At 36.7% G+C, this 19,225-nt stretch overlaps 2 protein-coding genes across 2 annotated transcripts in view; one reads left to right on the plus strand and one right to left on the minus strand.

Moving 5' to 3' along the window:
* The window catches only part of LOC123869675 (pituitary homeobox homolog Ptx1), a 52,232-nt gene extending 36,659 nt beyond the window's left edge, over window positions 1-15,573 (minus strand). Inside the window, exon 1 of the mRNA XM_045912664.1 lies at window positions 15,483-15,573. Within this exon, the coding sequence (XP_045768620.1) occupies window positions 15,483-15,567 (85 nt within the window). The 5' untranslated portion in view covers window positions 15,568-15,573. The remainder of the gene's footprint in view (window positions 1-15,482) is intronic.
* Window positions 15,574-17,843: 2,270 nt separating this feature from the next.
* LOC123869681 lies at window positions 17,844-19,012 on the plus strand. Its single transcript, XM_045912671.1, has one exon. The coding sequence runs from the start codon at window positions 18,052-18,054 to the stop codon at window positions 18,808-18,810; it is 759 nt and encodes a 252-aa protein (XP_045768627.1). The 5' UTR covers window positions 17,844-18,051; the 3' UTR covers window positions 18,811-19,012.
* The last annotated feature ends 213 nt before the right edge of the window (window positions 19,013-19,225 follow it).

Consider the following 19,225-nt stretch of genomic DNA (forward strand, 5'->3'; position numbering starts at 1 on the left):
AACGTACACAAATTCGCGCGAGCATCCGCTAATTTTCCCTAGTTCGATCCTTTTCCCGCGCGCTAATTTTCATACGACTATTTCGCTCTGACGACCCTTTTCTCTGGCACGATTCATCATCATTTCGCGGTTTGCTGGTTTTCCATACAGATCCAAAAGGCCGCGACTCAAAAGGGGCTGGATTTATTAATGAGCTTTCACCTGTTCTATTTCAGATCGTATACTTGCCGAAAACTGAAACTTACCTATTAATAACCAGAGACCTTTATATACCTTCGAACATAAAATAAATTCACACGATGTTAAGAGGAATATTACGTCTTCATTCCAGTAGACTTTCCTGAAGAAAAAAGTAAATAGTCGTTGTTTCGAAGTCCCGAGACATGCCCAATTAGTATTCCAAATAGCCGCCGACATATCGTACACATAAATGTAAAGAGTGGACCGTTCGGAGGCACGAACGTCGCATTACTTTTGAGATGCAAACTGCCACATACCGAACTTGACTCCTATTGTGTTTAGCATAAGTGCCAAAGTTGTGTGCTATATCTTGAGAGTTTGCAGGAGACGCGGTTTCTATTTCACCCAAGCAATAACCGTCTTACTGCTGTAGCAAGTAGGTTCAAAGTGATGAGGTCGCAGCTGATAGGCATGGAGTGCGGGACTTTGAGGCTTATGGTAATTGTAATAAAGCGAAGTGCACCAGTTATGGGACGTGAGAGGTTCTAGACCAAATCCCAAGTAAGCTGTAACTTCCTTTTGGATTTTCGGAAGCCATTTATCAGTCTGATGTGGGCGTCTGGAAATTTTTCATGTTTCGTTATTTTAGAGAGACATGACACGTATCCTTTGAGGATTCTATTCTGTACAACGTGTATTTAGAATGGAGGCGCTTCTTTCAAGGTCGGCAAGATCTTTTACAGGAAAATTTTCGCAGTTATCAAGTCACTCTGCCTCGTAAGGAAACATTTCGGTGCTTATTCTGAAATTGCCTATTAGAGGATTGGGTCATCCAATTACGCCCATGACTTTGCCATCACTTGGAAAACAAATTCTACAGAGAAAAGACAGCAAGAAACTCAGTAGTTGCTCTTTTCAAATCATGAAAAGTTAGGTCCAATATTATCATTGTAACAATTCACTAGGTAGGTACACAACCTTCTAGGCAACTGAAAGCTCAGCCGGTTGCTTTCACGCAACTTTGCCTTACCAAACTACAAAGACATTGTCTTCCACACTTCTCTTCGTTCTCTTTTTAGGGTTCTGTACCTTAAAGGAAAACGAAACCCTTATAGGATCACTTTGTTGTCTGTCTGTCCGTCTGTCCGTCTTTTCGTCTGTCCATCTGTCCGTTTGTCGTGTCTGTCAAGAAAACCTGTAGGGTACTTCCCGTTGACCGAGAATATGAGGCAGGTAGGCAGGTGTTACAACACAAGTAAAGGAAAAATCCGAAAACTGTTAATTTGTGGTTACATCACAAAAAAATTAAAATGTGTTTCAATTTTCAAAGCATGGTAACGGGTATCATACGGGTATACGATAAAGAGTATCATATGAAAAGGCTTAACCAGTACATTCTATTTATTTTTATTACATACTAGCTGATGCCCGCAGCTTCGCCCGCGTGGATTGGTCAGATCCCCTGCAGCATCAGGATTGAGGAGTTGGACTCCAAATTTTTTATGAAACAATGTCGCAAAGTTCCTCTATCGATTAAAAAAGAAATGACGCAAATCGGTTCAGAAATCTCGGAGATTTCGGTGTACATAGGTAGAAAAACACAACTCCCTTTTTAAAAGTAGGTTAAAAAAGTAGCCTATTTTACGCCCTGGTCAATCCTCTACTTGCCTGTGAAAGTCCCGTCAAAATCGGTTCAGCCGTTCCAAAGATTAGCCTTTTCAAACAGACAGACAGACAGACAGACAGACAGACAGACAAAAATTTTAAAAACGTGTGATTCAGTTATGGTATCGTTCAAATAACCATATGAGCTTAATATGAGGTAGTTATTTCGAAATTACAGACAGACACTCCAATTTTATTTATTAGTATAGATACAATACATTCTATAGATTTTTATTTATTTTTATGCATAACAGTTTTTTTATTTATCGTGCAATGTAATATGTAGGTTGCTTACGCGTTGAATTTGAACAAAAGGCGATACAAAATTATTTAGGTTAGATTAAGAAATATCTTAAGACAATAAGCTTATAAGATTTTATTATAATTAGTGTTAGTCCGTAAGAACGAGTCGATCATAAGCCTCCAACAATTAAAGACGTCACCTACAACGCCGTCGTACCATCTTTTAATACAACCAAAAGTTTAATATTTCATGGCGACCCTGCCAGGATTGGGCATTAGGTATAAGTAGAATAAAAACTTAGTAGGTACTGTAATTTTTTTTCTTCGTTAGATAGTTTAATTTTGCACACATTTACTAAGATAATTAATAACTAATAGGTACTTGCTCCACTATCTATTAATAAGTTCAATTCGTACTTAATGTGTAAGATTTTTATTATAGTTCGTACGTTAGAATACTATAATAAATAATGAATATTTTGCAAATATTCAGATTTAAAATCAAAGTTACATAATAATTCACTGAATTATTACGGTGTCATCGCGCGGTCAACGACACACGCGTACCCAAACATCATTGCATTGTTTTATGAGACAAAGGTTTTGCTTGAGATGCAATTTGTACATAAGTACAAGGAAAGTAATATAAAATTAGGAAAATTTTATTTTTCTTCCTAAAGAAGCACATACGATCTTAAGTAGTTTCGTGCTAGTTGTGACGATTAGAGATTTACCCGACTTTGACAAATTAGGACTCTACAAACCCAAGGCTTGATCACCCTTCGGCTGTAGAAGTGCTAGATATAAAAATAATTGATATTTTGAATAATATTCAAATAGTTACTTCGGATTGAGACATATTGACGTAGGAAGGTGATTGTTATTTATTTATTAATTAATACGCGATATTTTGCGCATATTTTGTACCTCCTCATTCAACTATATTGTTTGTCTAGACTCTTGATCATTATCTACCGCGCTGGTGTTAGTGAAAGACCTAGAATCTTTATGAAAAGTTGAATGTTATTAAAGTACTTATTGAAAGAAATAAGTTTGATGAAGATTATGAGAATTATGAATAATGCTTGAAAGCATGTTATGTTAAATATTAATTAGGAGAGTACGCGCCGCGTTTGTTTATTTGTTTATGTATTTACTTATATTATGTGATATCTGATGAAGTAACTTGAAAGAAGATGAAGACTATGAGAGATTTATTGTGACTGTACAGGTAATATAAATTCCTGAGATGTTAAAGAATAATAATTATTACGGTTCATAGAATAGGAACCCGAAGATGCTACGACACCTGTATAGTGTATACCTATGATGATGACTTGATAAGTCAAAGAATATTTTAACTGAAATCGATATCTTAGACATACTAGGTACGACGATGATGATATATTGAGATTTTTTCTGAGAGTTTGAGATTATTTTATTGTGATGAGATTTTTCGAAACTTTTGTAAATTGTTCCCTAATTTACAAATCCTTGACATGACTTGTAATCAATAACAATTTTTCTGTTTATAAGATAGATTGAAAGTATGCCCATACGAAATAAGGAATAAGATAAATTGCACTTGAGCCATCGATACACTTGAGAACAAGAAACTGCGGTTAAAAAAAAAATGTTTCCTTGTGTAACTTTATTTTTAAATTATACTTAGATTTATTTTTTTGTAATTGTATCAGCTTTTCTTCTCATTCAGAGTAGCACCTAACATTTTTTTTTTCATTAAGAAGAGGGGTAAATGGGATACATTTTCAGGGGAGATGTAATATGTAGGTTGCTTACGCGTTGAATTTGAACAAAAGGCGATACAAAATTATTTAGGTTAGATTAAGAAATATCTTAAGACAATAAGCTTATAAGATTTTATTATAATTAGTGTTAGTCCGTAAGAACGAGTCGATCATAAGCCTCCAACAATTAAAGACGTCACCTACAACGCCGTCGTACCATCTTTTAATACAACCAAAAGTTTAATATTTCAGCAAAATGTCGGAAAAAATAACCAGGTTCGGAACCCTCGGTGCGCGAGTATGACTCGCACTTGGCCGGGTTTTTTTCTCCGTGAATTAATATCAACTTAATTCGCGGTAAATTATATTATTAGTCTTGAAGTTGACGCCGCGCGATGCGCTGGGGAGTCATAGTTGTTCCCGGAGCGCACATTAGAGGATAAATCAACTGAACAACCCTTCCGCCACAGCCCGCAAGCAAATTACAGACCACCTGAGACTAAAAATGCCCCACAAAATATTTGTAGTTGTAAACTGCGGTAAATAAATTTAGGGGAGCGGCAATAAGAGCGATTTAGGTCGTTTTCAACAAATAAATTTTGAGATACGCATAAAATAATTGGATTAAGCTTAAAACTGCATTTAAATAATTTTTTATTCTATGCTAGCGAACGTTCGCGGCTTCGCTACAGTAGGAACTTCAAAAAATCTGACCTTATTCCTTATCTACATGATAAGGGAAGCTCTGTGCAAAATTTCAGCTTTCTTGGTCCAAAGGTATGGGGCTGGGCATTGATGAGTCATCATTGAGTGATTCAGGATCTTTCTTTTTATCGTAGGATCGAAATGATTGAAAATGTGCGTAGTCGAAAAATGTGCATACTTAAGTACAAGATAGTCAAATATTGGTTTTTTTTTTTTAATGGAGGAGTTGACGAACAAAACGGTGTAATTGCTTGAAATAAAATTTTACAGTAGAAGTATAAAAAAACTCAATGAAAGCTACTTTGTACCATTTTGATTAAAATCACGAGCTTTGGACTCAATTTCAGTAAATATAGTTTTTGGGCCGTTTTGCTTTGAAATAAATTCAGTGGACTGCAACGTCCGAATTAAAGGAAAAAGGGGTTTAAAAAGTGTAAGTTGAGAGTTTTTGACGTGACAACGTCTTATAATTCGATAGAGACGGCTGCACGCACGAAAAACCATGACTCATGCGGCGTTACCTCGCTCTGAGGCGTTCCATGTAAGGCTTGAAGTGCAAGCGAGAGCGCGGATCGAGCGACAAAGAAGCACAATCGGCCTTTGTCGTCACGTTCAACTATCGTCAGTAAACCGACTTTACAGACAACCAATTTTTTTTTGTTATTTAGATCTCCACTAAGAAAGGATTTTTAGAAAGTCTACCTGGGTCCTGGACGAAGCCGGGGCTGGTCAAGTCTTATTTTAATAAAAATGGTAGATAATTGTAGCTATTAACTTACCAAAATCAAAAATCGAAAGAAAACACATAAAATCACAATGTAAATACCAGTTTCCTTTATAAAGATAACCCCAAAACAAATAATATATTTAACCCTAAACCTCCAATACAGTGTTAAAGAGATCTTAGAAAATGAGTTTGGGGATGCGGAATAGGCATCGAAAGAGTATTCGCGAGGGTGAAAGTGTTCGGGAGGTAATCACTGGTCCCATATGGACACAAATTACTTTCCTTCGGTCGACGATGACAGTTCGAATGGGGTGTAGTGATACGTCGGATTGTTCCCATTATGCGATCATAAGCAATGATCATTGTTCTTTTTAACTGACTCCGTAAATCCCTTTTTGGGGACTTTTAGTTTACTTTTTTATTACTTAAGTACTTAAATACTTAATTTTCTTTTACTACTCTTGGCTGATAAACTCGATACTCAGTTTCAGCGCTTAAAATATAATTTAGGTTTGCTGAAGCAAATCTTTTACTAACATTGGAAATTACTATACCATAAAACTTAATATTGTTTTAAATGGCAAGAAAAAGAGTTTAAAACATAAGTAGGTAAGTATACCTCTGTATATGTACATATATGAAAATTTACTTCAAAATCACTAAATGATTTTCAAGGAAACCAAGTACCTACTTACTAAGTAATTAAACACATGCTTTCATATCTTGGAAAGAAATTGAATTATAGTGAGTCGTATCGACTATGAATGCAAGAATTGATTATGGATCCTTTTCTTAATTATTGTTCGCACAACTTACAATGTACGTACGCAGAGCACGGAATATACCTACTACTTACTCTCTAACTAGACTGGTACAAACAGGAAAAAACAATTTTCAGTTACGAATAAACATGAAAACCAGATGAAATCATTTAAATCTGACATATGTCGTTTTGCACCAGACAGGGGGTGGCACAAACGACGCCATTCTGTGTATTTTCAATTTGCATAAATATTAGTGGGAGCTGTAATATCATAAATATATTAGTGATACAGATTTTATGCCGATTACAATATTATACCACCAGCGAATCGGGGGGTGAAAATAGATTAACTGTTTCACCTTCTGGTGAAATATTATACCTAGTCCTACTATTGTAATAAACTATTACTATGATTATGTCAGTTCATTCATCAGATAAGTAATAGGCAGGAATACGAACTGTAGTTTTTTTTTTGCGTTTGCTTGTACCTATTTGATAGGTAGGTACTAGCTTTTGCCCGCGACTGCGTCCGCGATACATAATACATATAAATACATAATTTACAGCTTATAGCAATTCTTCATCGAAGCCCATAATCTAAGCCCATTTGGGGAAAGCCAGTGAAAGAATTTTCAGAAACACATAGTTAAGTACTTAGTTCCTACATCGAAACTTATAACCTTTACCTCTTTATAGGTACCTAATTAACCTAATGTTAGAGTAGACTGACCATAATATTTCTAAATATTACGGTTACTATTAAAATGTAAGTGCCGATGGATAAAAAGTAGGTATTTTACTTAGATACTTAGTTATTGCTTTTAAGCATTGATTATACCTATCTAATCTGAAAGGTATCTGATCTAAATATAATTACTTACAAAAAGTGCGAATCGGCGTTGTACATGAAGGGTTCCGTAACATCATACAAGATTATGTACTTTTACATTTTTCTTAAACTTTTATTATAATAATTGTTGTTATGGCGGCAACAGAAATACACATTCTGTGAAATCAACTCTCTACCTCTTACGGCTCACGAGATGCAACCCGCTGACAGACAGACAGACAGACAGACAGACTTCACGCACAAAAAGCTAAAAATTGAACCTTTAAAAGGATACAAACCTTAAGCGATGCAATTTACACTACTGCTTGTACCAACTATCGATGCTTTTTTTGGAGATAGGTACGCCTTCGTCACCACCTGCCTGAAACACCCATTAGCTACAGGCACTATAAAGAGGGCTCGAGCAAAACAGATACACAGTAATATTGTAAAGTCATAACCCTGCAATTACGCCGGGTCCCGCAGACCGCGTCGGCGCGTCTCTCAAAGCGTCTATTGTTCGCTATCATAATATATCACGTGACACGTCAACGTGATCCATACAAACGCCTCGTCAGTTTTACATATTAGGTTCATTAGGGCCCTCGCCTTTTCGCTTTTCGGGATATTGACATGATACGAAAATAAAATCATCAAAAAAACCAAATCAGTCGGAATTTTTTTTTTGTTTTTTTTTTTTCAAATTATTTTTTGTTTCTCTGTGGTAATTAAATTTATTTCCTTTGATACAGAGTTACATAGCTTAACAAAAAAATTGTAAGTAATTAGTGCTGAAATAATAACAGTGACCTAGATATGATGCTGTGCTGCCATTAAGGAAATTCACAAGGGATATCAATAAAGTTTTATGGCTAAAAATTAAAATTATTTACGTCACCATATATTTAATATCTATGCCAATTCTACTGATCACACTAATATTATAAAGGCGAAAGTTTGTATGTGTGTGTGTGTGTGTGTGTGTGTGTGTGTGTGTATGTTTGTTACTCCTTCACGCAAAAACTACTGGACAGATATGGCTGAAATTTAGAATGGAGATAGATTATACCCTGGATTAGCACATAGGCTACTTTTTATCCCGGAAAATCAAAGAGTTCCCACGGGATTTTTAAAAAACCTTCATCCACGCGAACGAAGTCGCGGGTATCAGCTAGTAGTATAATAAGTTAGGTGCCCCTCAAAATACCCCTGTTCTTAGAGAAGTCATTACTTTAATAAATGGACTGGTATTACGGTCATGAGAAATTCGACCACTAGCAATAAATAATATCAACAATGAACTATTTTATATGATTGCAGTCAAACTAATATCACAGGAGGGCTATCATTGTGTTTATGTTTACGTGTGTTTCTCATTGTGCCGTATTTGGCCATCACAGCCCATTATGTCCCTATTTGTTCTAGATCTTTTGTTGCGGCGAGGGTGAGCAGCGCTCAGACAACAATTTGTCATAAAATAAAAAGATTTATTATCCTATGTGTGCAATACGCAGCTACTCTTTAACCATCGTTATTGTGCCCTTTTATAGCGACAAATAAAACTGGAATGAGAAAAGTAATATTATACAAAAGATATGGACATTGTTTTCGAAATATATTACCGTCAGAGCTAATAAAACGCGACGTCGGCGTTAAATTTTCATGAGTATTAAATAGACTTCAAATGTTTGAGACGGGCTAAATTTTCACGTGGTTTTAGAGCCTTCTCATTTAAATCTCTGAATTGCGTCAGATTTTGTTTTTGAAATCTTGTAAAAAACAGAATAGGTAAAGTTTAATGATCGTAAACAGTTCCAAAATAAATTTGTATTTATATATGTGATATTAAAATGCTCATTTTACATTCTTAAGATTTTTTTAGTAGGTACACTGAAAAACCTATAACTAAAAAGATTCGTTTTATTTTAACTTAAGGTCTGGTGCGAACAGACTCTTAGTTTTTAAAGTCAGGTTTACGATGGTGTCATTCTTGACTAAATCTCTTTTTTTTTTAATTCCTTATAGCAAGCGCTTGACCGCAATCACACCTGATGGAAAGTGATGTTGTGGCCTAAGATGAGACGCGTTTACCTAGAAGATGCCTATATTCACTCTTGTTTTAAAGATAAACGGATTGTAGTTGGTAGGAAACACCATTATTTTTCTATGCCTCTACAGTTCTTTTAATTCGGAAGATGCCTCCCTGACCACAACATCCCGACAGATGGCCAGCATCACAGCAGTGCAAGGGTTAAAACGACATCTGCCGGCCACAATCAATCATGCCGATACAAATATTTCTCGTACCGTTGACTTATTGTTTGCCGATATCTGTCAATTCCGCATTCTTATTGACTTTTACAATGAATTGCTATTTGTAACTAGCTAAACGCGAAATAAATGCTTTTGTTTGTGACATCCTTAATGGCTAAATTAATTGATATTATTAATCGCTGTCCAGCGCGGAAATGCAGCCAGTTTTCTTGATATTCCACGTGGGCATGATTTGTACAGCAATTGGATAGGGCTAACTTTAAGTTTTATTGTAAAATTAGGTATACCTAATAAACAATTTACACTAATATTATTAAGGTATGGAATTAGGGGGTAATCTCCGGAATTGTTTGGATTCTGAAAATTCGTTCACTGAAAGATAAGAAGTTTACTATCCCCGAGTGCGTTAGGCTATAAATTATATCACAATGAAATTGTAGGCAAAAGCTAGTGTTTAATAATTGGGAAAGGAAAAGTCGATTTCTTTGATTGACACAACTATCTTCTCTCGTTATCTCTACTTAGAATGACTTTACATTTTTAGGAAACCCTGAAAATTCTTTTCGGCCATTCCCAGCTTTTTTTAACAAGGAAACACCGATAAACATGTGCTCGAGCTATTAAACTTTGTCATCGGCAATTAGTGAAGGCGCGACTAAGCAATTTATAGGCCTACCTCGTAGACATGTGACACCCATTCGGAACGGCTGTTAACAAATTAAAACGATTTGTTCTGTTATTCTAATAGGGCTAGAGATGGGAAGCGTTCATGTCAAGCGCGTATTTTGACAAAATTTATTGCCACCACGCCTCCTTCGGGGTTTTTTACACGTACGTTCGATGCCACGACATCTGTTGCACAGAAAATGCAGTCACGCCCTCCGCGGAAAGCTCGTGAATTTTGAAAATATTGACATTGATGGAGACGGTTTTTTTGCTGCGGCGACATCACAAGCGTGAAATTCTTGTAACAACACATCGGTTGGGCATCATATTTTTATTAATTTGGAACAATAAAATCCAAGTAGATACCTATCTATTACAAAATATTTACTTAAAAACACATTAGAGTAATATATTAATTATAAAAAAATTTACCACACAAATTATCTCGACATTCCAATCTTTCACGGCTCTACTTCTACGGGTTATTTCTTTTCTAAATCTGAGTAAGTACATATCTCTAAGTACCGCTTGTTTCGTTATAAAATCATTATCATATGTGATTTGATATGATTTTGTTGTTACTTTAAAAGTTACATAATACCTATTATGTTTCTTCGATGTTGTTCACGATATTGGTTAGGTAATGCACTGAAGGTAGGTAATGTTAGACAAACAACATCATCATGATCAACCCATTGCCGGCTAGATCATGGGTCTCCTCACACAATGAGAAGGGGTTTGGCCATAAACTACCACTACCACCAAGTGCGGATTGGCAGACATGTCACACCTTTGAGAACATTATGGAGCATCCTCAGGTGTGCAGGTTTCCTCACGATGTTTTCCTTCATCGCCAAAGTAAGTGATATTTAATTTACTTAAAACTCACATAACTCCGAAAAGTTAGAAGTGCTTCCCCGGGATCAAACCCCCGACCTCCGTATGTGCGAGCGTCTTAACTACTAGGCTACAACATTACACGGTATATCTATTCATAGGTAGGTATAGGTACTAGCTCGTATTTAAAACCATGTTTTCTGCTCTAGCTTTCCTTCCACTTTCTTCTCTTCTGGTAGGTACTTTTAAAATTTCAATTCAAACCCTTCAGATATTTATATTATAAATAATAATAATTATTTTTAAGTAAGCAGGTAGGTATAATAAGTAATAAAACAACCAAAAATTTCATTCCTCACATTTCTCGTATCCTAAACCTATAAAAATGTCCAATTATTAACCTTAATTTTTTTAAAGCAAAAAAAAAGAAAACATATGCGTCCCGCACGCATCAAAGCGGGGCGACACCGGTACCCCGGTGTTAAATTCTCATCTCGTGTCACCGGGGTCGCCATTTTTTTTGTGACACAAAAACTTTATAGTAACGGCGGAGCAGACAGTGTGGCACCGGGTTTTTGTGTACGGTTTTTGCAATGATAAATCACGGTGTATTTGAGATGATAGTAAAAGGAGCAAGTAAAGAAAAAAATGTCTTTGTACCTACCTACCTATGTTTTAGTAGGTAATTCTAGGTAAGGTAATATTTAGTTAATACTTCCACTCTATAGGCACGGTAATATTATAATATTACCGTGCTATAGGTAATCCTTTAAAAAGAATCTTGCAACAAAACAATCATTAATTTGAAAGGAAAGACCCCTGACGCCCTAGCGATATCTGCGCCGGTCAGATTTAGGAATGTCGAGATAAAGTTCATAATCTAAGAGACACCAACTAACAGGACAAATATTTGTACCGGATTAGGGTGCTCGCTCACTCGTAACTCATATTATGAATCAGCCTGGCTTTCCCCCTGATTTAAGATTTTAAGTACCTACCTACTTTAAATCTTTAAGTGCAGACCAGCAATAATTCTAATACGATCTTTTTTGAAAACCAAGCTGGTGAAATCCCCGTCATCAGAGAGCTAGGTGCTAAGTATATTCACTGTAAAATACTAGCTGCTGCCTGCGACTTCATCCACGTGCAATCAGGTTTTTAAAAATACCGTGCGAACTCTTCGATTTGCCGGATAAAAAGGAGCCCATTTTACCTAATTTGTAGCGCGATTGAACGACAACCCAACAAACACACTTTCGCATTTATAATATTGGCAGTGATGGGTGGACACTAAGTAGGTACTTAACTAGGTTAGGTACGTACCCTATGCAAAACTTAATGGTGTATTCATCTTATTTGAATATTCGCAATCATGGCAATAAATTACTGTGCTAATGTTACATAGGTTTATTCCTAAAATCAGTAAATATCTGACAATTCTTTTTTTGATCTTCAAATCTGCAAATCCGCTAAAGGCATATACTCGTAAAACCTTAAAAGTATTGAAACTGAAAGACAAGGCCGAAGAATCCTGTAAGTGCGCCAGATAATTAGTTTCCCATTTTATCCACGAACCTAATAAGAAAGGGTGTTATTCGAAGGTGAAAAAAACCGACAAAATCAACGAAGGCTTTAGAAGAATCCGCAAAATCTGCTCAATTTAAAATTAAAGCCACGAAACGTGTTTTTCGCGTATTTTATAAAAATCTCGGGATATGCGAACAATCTTCGACGTAAGCTGAAGCTCCAATATCATACGTTGAATCGATTACATTTTTTATTAATTTATGAAAAAGTCTATGGCACAGATAAAAGGTAAGTAGATATGTGTCTACTTATCTACTTACCTACTACTACTAGCCTATCGTGCTTAAGTACTTTGAAAATATTTACTTTTTTCCGTATAAAGTGGCAAAAAACTGAAAACACGCCAAACAAAAAAAATCACAATAGGAAGCGAAAATATTAAGATCGATATGAGAAAAAGATACCAGCAACAATTGCATCTTTTATCAATATCGCAAACTGCACTAAAAAAAAAAACTGACAGAAAGAAGGAAAGTCCAAAGGGATCTTTAAAAACCTACGTTCACGTAGATGCAGTCGCGAGGAAAAGCCAGTTCTATAGACAACTAAAAATACAATTTTTCAACAATCACCGAACGGCGACAGCAATTGACTAATGAACTAACACACAATAGAGTTTTAATAAAATAAAATACATTCTAATCCCCCATTTAAATTCAATGGCAAAGCAAGTGCAAGGCTAATCATCGCAATATAATGGTCCACCGGTTTCGGAGGGACGTTTTTTATCGTGCAAGCGAGATAGTTACACTGTTTTCGTACAAAAAACTATGATGAATGAAAGAGATGGACGATTTAGTCGATTCATTTGGATTGACTTTAAATGATTGCCTTTTTTGTTCGCCGGTGATGGATTGCGAATCATTTCGTTTACGCCAGCTTCACGTGTGTTAAATTGTATCTGTTTTTTGTATAAAATAAATTGCTCGATACCTACTATAGATAACAGCCTGAAAAAGAAACAAGACAATGCTGTACAATAAATAAAAGATTTATATTAATTTATCTACTACTTTAAAATACTTATCTGATATTGGTTAAGTATTTCTAAATCTACTCTAACCTGAGCTTTAACGTAACTATCTACCATACGAGCACGGGTATTTACATATTTTTATTATGTAGGTATATCACTATATCACTACACGAATTTATATTAATTTTGTATCGATTAAGTTAATATACTTACGATACAATAGGACAATATTCTGGTTACTTATCTATGGGACAATACATCTGCTTTATTAAAATGCCTCTGGATGAGTGGCGTAATAACTTCTGAGCTTAATAAGCCTTAGGTCAGCTGTAAGATCAATGTAGGTACCTACTTACTAAATTGTTCATATACCTTCAGTAGTATACTTACACACAAGAGAGGAAATTGATTTAAAAAGTAAGTTTCGCTTAAAATTTAGATCCCCATTAAGAAAGATTTTCAGAAATTTGACCTGAGCAAAGCCGGAGCGGGCTAGTTAATTGTATAATATAAATTTGACTCTAGCAATATTTTATCTTGGACTTTACGAGGCTAGATAAAACAAACCTTTCGTGTGAGTAGGCCGAGCACCGATCCTTCCTGTATACACCCCTGTCCCGATACTAATTGCGTAACTAAACGGCAGGGGCGCGTAATCCTATATTGATGTGTTTGTAAAAACTATTCGATCACCCCCTCCCCTCGACTGCTCTACCCGCTTGCAGCATCCCGCTCGAGAATATCGTCACTGAAGATAATTTGTTTAACAGGTGCACGGGTAACGTAGTGCAATATTTTCACTTGTACAGTAAAAATCTACTATTAGTCTTTTCACTAAGCGTTCAATCTTTAAGAACGCGTCACATGCGCCTTTTGTATGTTCCTAAATCTAATAGGCACAAATTATTGAATTTATAAAAATTAAAAAAACGGCCAAGTGCGAGTCAGACTCGCGCACCGAGGGTTCCGTACTCATGTAGGTATTTTTTCCGTCATTTTGCACGATAAATCAAAAACTATTATGCATAAAAATAATTAAAAATCTGTTTTATAATATGCAGGTGAAGCCCTTTCACAAGATATCCCACTTGTTATAGTTAGGTATCTTACTTTGAAAATTAAAACACATTTTAATTATTTTTTTCTGTGATGTAACCGCAAATTCACGGTTTTCAGATTTATTCCTTTACTTGTGCTATAAGACCTACCCACCTGCCAAATTTCATGATTCTAGGTCAACGGGAAGTACCCTATAGGTTTCTTGACAGACACGACGGACAGACAGACAGACAGACAGACAACAAAGTGATCTTATAGGATCACAAGGTTCCGTTATTCCTTTTTGGTACGGAACCCTAAAAAGTGTAAATAAAATTGGTTACGCATCATCAAGAATGGTTGCACGTGTTACAAATCGATGACTTTATTTATAGAGATGAATATTATAAAATAAAATAAAAACCGTCTATCAAAGGGGCTCGAAAAACAGCCGTGACGCGATGTGGGCACCTCGTATTGTATACAAAATTACGGTTTATTCATGTCCTGCTGATATGATACGCAATTTTTCTATTATTTCATCTCGACAAAATATTCCTGTTTTACTAAAAAAATTATGAGGAAGAGTCATACAATTTATTTATGTATTATTATTTTGATATCAACCGTTATTTTAGTATATCAGTTAATTAATTTGACGTCAATAGTTTCATTCTTTTTAAAGTTTTCACAACTTTCAGGTGCCCAATAAATATGAAGACATGTTTTGGCAAATAAAAGTTCTAAATTGATCCTTGTCGCCTTCAAGATGTTATCTGCTACTAGCTTTTGCCTGCGACACTGTTTGCGCGGGTCTATGATCCCTTTTCTGGAATAAAAATTATCTAGCCTACGTCACTTTTCGCTTTCCTTTTTGGAAAAAGACAAATACACACTTTCCCATTAGGTAAAATTTATCAGTAATAATACTTTTGTTTGTTGCTAACGTTTGTGTATTGCTGCACTACAAAAAAAGGCATTAAAGTAGGAGATCTAAAAATTGATATGCCCTGAAATGCGATCCATAACAGATTTTCAGATTTTGTAACGTTTGGCTTAGTACCAAAAGAACCCTAGATCCCGGGCTAACCTGTCTCGAGTCTCGACGCCAAAAAAGAAAGTCACGGTCACCGGTCTCACTTGGTGACGAATGAGACGAAAATGCGACTACCAATATTGTAGATATATTGATATGTGTATTTCTTAATCTACTGAGTAGGTACGAGTTACTTCTACGCACTTACTTTTTAGCTTCTCGAGTGGTTCATGATGCAACGGTGGCGCGTGGTGTAGGGGCGTGTGCTGCGGTTCGTGGTGTAAGGGCGCCATCAGACTGGATATCTCTGACTCGTGTAGATGTCCACCTCCATGGAGGTCTAGTTAGTTCACTGAGGCAGAGGCAGTTTTCGCTTAGCGGGTCCATGCCAGCGCCTCTTCGTACACGTGGAGACAAATGAGACGAAAATGCAACTACCAATATTGTTGCTATATTGATATGTGTATTTCTTAATCTACTGAGTAGGTACGAGTTACTTCTACGTACTTACTTTTTAGCTTCTCGAGTGGTTCATGATGCAACGGTGGCGCGTGGTGTAGGGGCGTGTGCTGCGGTTCGTGGTGTAAGGGCGCCATCAGACTGGATATGGCCGAGCCGACGGAAGCGGCCACTGACTCGTGTAGATGACCACTTCCGTGGAGATCTAGTTCACTGAGACAGAGGCCGTTCTCGCTTAGCGGCTCCATGCCAGCCGCCAGCGCCTCCTTGTACACGCGGAGGTGAATGGTGAAGCCTTTGTTCCACGTGGGGTGAATGAGCCGCAGAAGCGACTACAGTTTTGCGCCTAGGCGTTTGGCATTTGGTGTACCTTTAAAGAAGGAAAAAATACTGTAGTAAAAATTATTACCTTTATTATGGTTTTTATCCCCCGACCCAAAAAGAAGGGTGTTATAAGTTTGACGTGTGTATCTGTTTGTCTGTGTATCTGTATATCTGTCTGTGGCATCGTAGCTACTAAAGTAGGTAATGAACCGATTTTAATTTAGCTTTTTTTTTGTTTGAAAGGTGGCTTGATCGAGAATGTTCTTAGCTATGATTCAAGAAAATCGGTTTAGCCGTTTTAAAGTTATCAGCTCTTTTCTTGTTAATGTAACCTTCACTTGTCGGGGGTGTTATAAATTTTTAATTTACACTTCTATTATTATTTATACCTAGTGGCTAGAGTCAGTGAGGTCAAAATTTTAACTTAGAGGCAGGTATTTAGTATAGGAATTTAGTTTGAATAAAGCCATATCGTCGATTTCAAATGAAAAATGCATTAAAAATTTTAACAACTCAGGAATCGATACTCGATATCGATAAATACATAAACAAATTCGATGTAAGTAGGTTCCTAGTAGGTACTTAAGTAAGTAGATGTAATGTTTATAAAATTTAACATACCTATGAGTCGGAATGTAAGTACCTACGAGTACTTCTTAAAACACCCTGTGAAGTACCTAAATCCTCTCGGATTAATAGGATCAAATAGCAGTTACCTGTGTCATAATGTTCCTATCGGTTATGTTTATGCAGTTACATAATGGTAATCTATCAAAGGAATTTAGATACTGAATTTAGGGATTTATTCAAAAGTTCATTGATTTCTATCAACGACCATGAAGATATACGTGGATATAATACTTAGGTATATGGTTTGTTGGTTTATTAGTTTGTCATTGTATCACGTCGCAACGGATCGAAGTGATTTTTTGCATGGGTGGAGAGTGACATACCTACTTAGGCTACATTTTATCCCGGAAAACCAAGGATTTCTCACGGGAATTTTAAAACTTAAATCCACGCGGACGAAGTCGCGGGCGTCAGCTAGTATTAAACCTAATATTAAAAATTACTAGTATACCTACCTACTAGGTGTGGGTAAACTAATGAGTCGGTTTTATTGTGTGTCAAAGTAGACTCTATATTTGTAAAGTCCAAGCTGCATAAGTAGGTATAGGTACTTACCTACTACTTAGATATCAAAGTTTTCCTTTAATTTACTGGTTCATTTCTGAGTAAAAGGAAAGTCAAAAAGTTCCAACTGTAACAATATATCTGTACTGTTTATACCAGCATTATCAGTATGATTTAAGGCCTGTACACAACGCTGTTAAAAACAAACACTGCACCTAAATAACTGTGATAGAGATATACAGCCTAACAACTTTCATATTTCAAATGCGCTGTCAGTGGATGGGCAAAGCTTTTCGGGATCATAAAAGGTGGAATAATAGGTGGAAAAATGCTCGCACATAGTGATTTATGGGTTTAATTGCCCTTTTTTGCATACGGGCAACGTCGGGAATTCAATGTTCGACAAAAGAACAAAGGTAGCTGATGGCGAAGCGCGAACGTGGTTAAATTCCGACGAACGCGACGGCGCGATATTGTATGGAGTTTTATATTCTGCTATTATATTATCTGTGCCGCTGAAAAATATAAGGGAATTTGCAATCTGTGTAAAATTTTGAGCCGGAAATACTTGGTAAATAATTTTATATAAAAATATTATAATACTATCCGGATTAAAAATTATCTTTTGTTGTACCTATAGGTAGGATTTCGTGGGTAGGCATCGAAAACGCACGCACGTGTTTTGCGAGTCTTATACTGTTTTATTTATTTAAAATTATCTTAGTATAGTTTTAAACATGTTTTAAGTGTTGTCATACCTTGCTAGCAGTGTTCCATTCATCAAATCCATAAATTGCAACATAATAATCCAAATAACTTTATCACATCACCATAACCTCAATCACTACAAAAGTTACCAAATGGAGGCCATTCAGCAGTCAGTACAGGCGTTGACGGAGCACTTCAACACACAGATGGCTGAGTTTCAAAAAAACTTGCAAGGTGCTATTCCAGCTGCGAGCCCCACCTCAAATATTGCAGCTCAATTTAATGCTTTCCGGACCTTCGTGTTGTCAGCTCTCTCAGGTCTACAGCAACAAGTGGAAGTCCTAGCCAAGCAAATGGATCAACTTGAGATGCGGAGCAGAAAAAAGATGCTATTAGTACATGGCATCCCCGAGAGCGATGACAGCAATCTAGCGGCCACGGTAAGCACATCTCTGTCTGATCATCTCAAGCTGTCGGCCTTCCAGGAAGACTGCCTCACTCGTTGCCAACGGATCGGTCAGCCTAAGAGCGACAAGCCCCGGGCCATACTCCTTAAGTTCCATGATTTGTCAATGAGGAATCAGGTGTGGTTTGCAAAGACTTCACTCAAGAATACTGGCATAACACTGTCGGAATTTCTGACAAAAGACAGGCACGACGCTTTCATGGCAGCGAGGCAGAAGTTTGGGATTTCGAAGTGCTGGACGAGAGATGGTCTTATTATTATTGCGGGTCAGGCCAACAAGCGTTACCGCGTCACAACCATTTCGGAAGTAAATTCCATTAGCCAGGCACGCGCTGACGAAGAAGCCACGCCTTCAGCGGCCGCTCCTACTGCCAAGCCGACTTCTAATGTGAATAAACCATCCTTTAATGCACCCTCGAGGGCCAAAAGAATCACTAAGAAGTAAACTAATAGCTACTAATCAGGTACACGTTTTTCATTCGGCCGCTAGTTTCTTGTGCGCTGTTGTTTTGCATCACTTCTCGTAGACATACCTACCTACTCAGTTAGTTATACAGTTTAGCATCGAGGTACCTACACCCTCACATTTGTGTATAATCCATTCTCTGTTATAATACTTGTTTACAAACGTTACTATATTATGCGTAATTGCGTACGGTAGGTACCCATTCGTGTGTCAAACTTGTGTCTAAGTCAGTCAAAGTCGAAAATTAGCTAATTGACATTGACAGAAGACGACAGTGACATGCTTCATGATGTGAACTTGACAAATGTCTCGAGGTACAGTCGTTTTTGTCTATGCGAACCTTGAATCTTATTCACAGGCATGGATACGGTAGCACTGGAGCCGACAATTAGTA

The sequence above is a fragment of the Maniola jurtina genome, chromosome 11 (assembly GCF_905333055.1).
Source record: "Maniola jurtina chromosome 11, ilManJurt1.1, whole genome shotgun sequence".
Lineage (NCBI taxonomy): Eukaryota > Metazoa > Arthropoda > Insecta > Lepidoptera > Nymphalidae > Maniola > Maniola jurtina.

Excerpts from the sequence above, each read along its gene's own strand:
- LOC123869681 (XM_045912671.1), top strand. The coding sequence starts at position 18,052 with ATGGAGGCCATTCAGCAGTCAGTACAGGCGTTGACGGAGCACTTCAAC.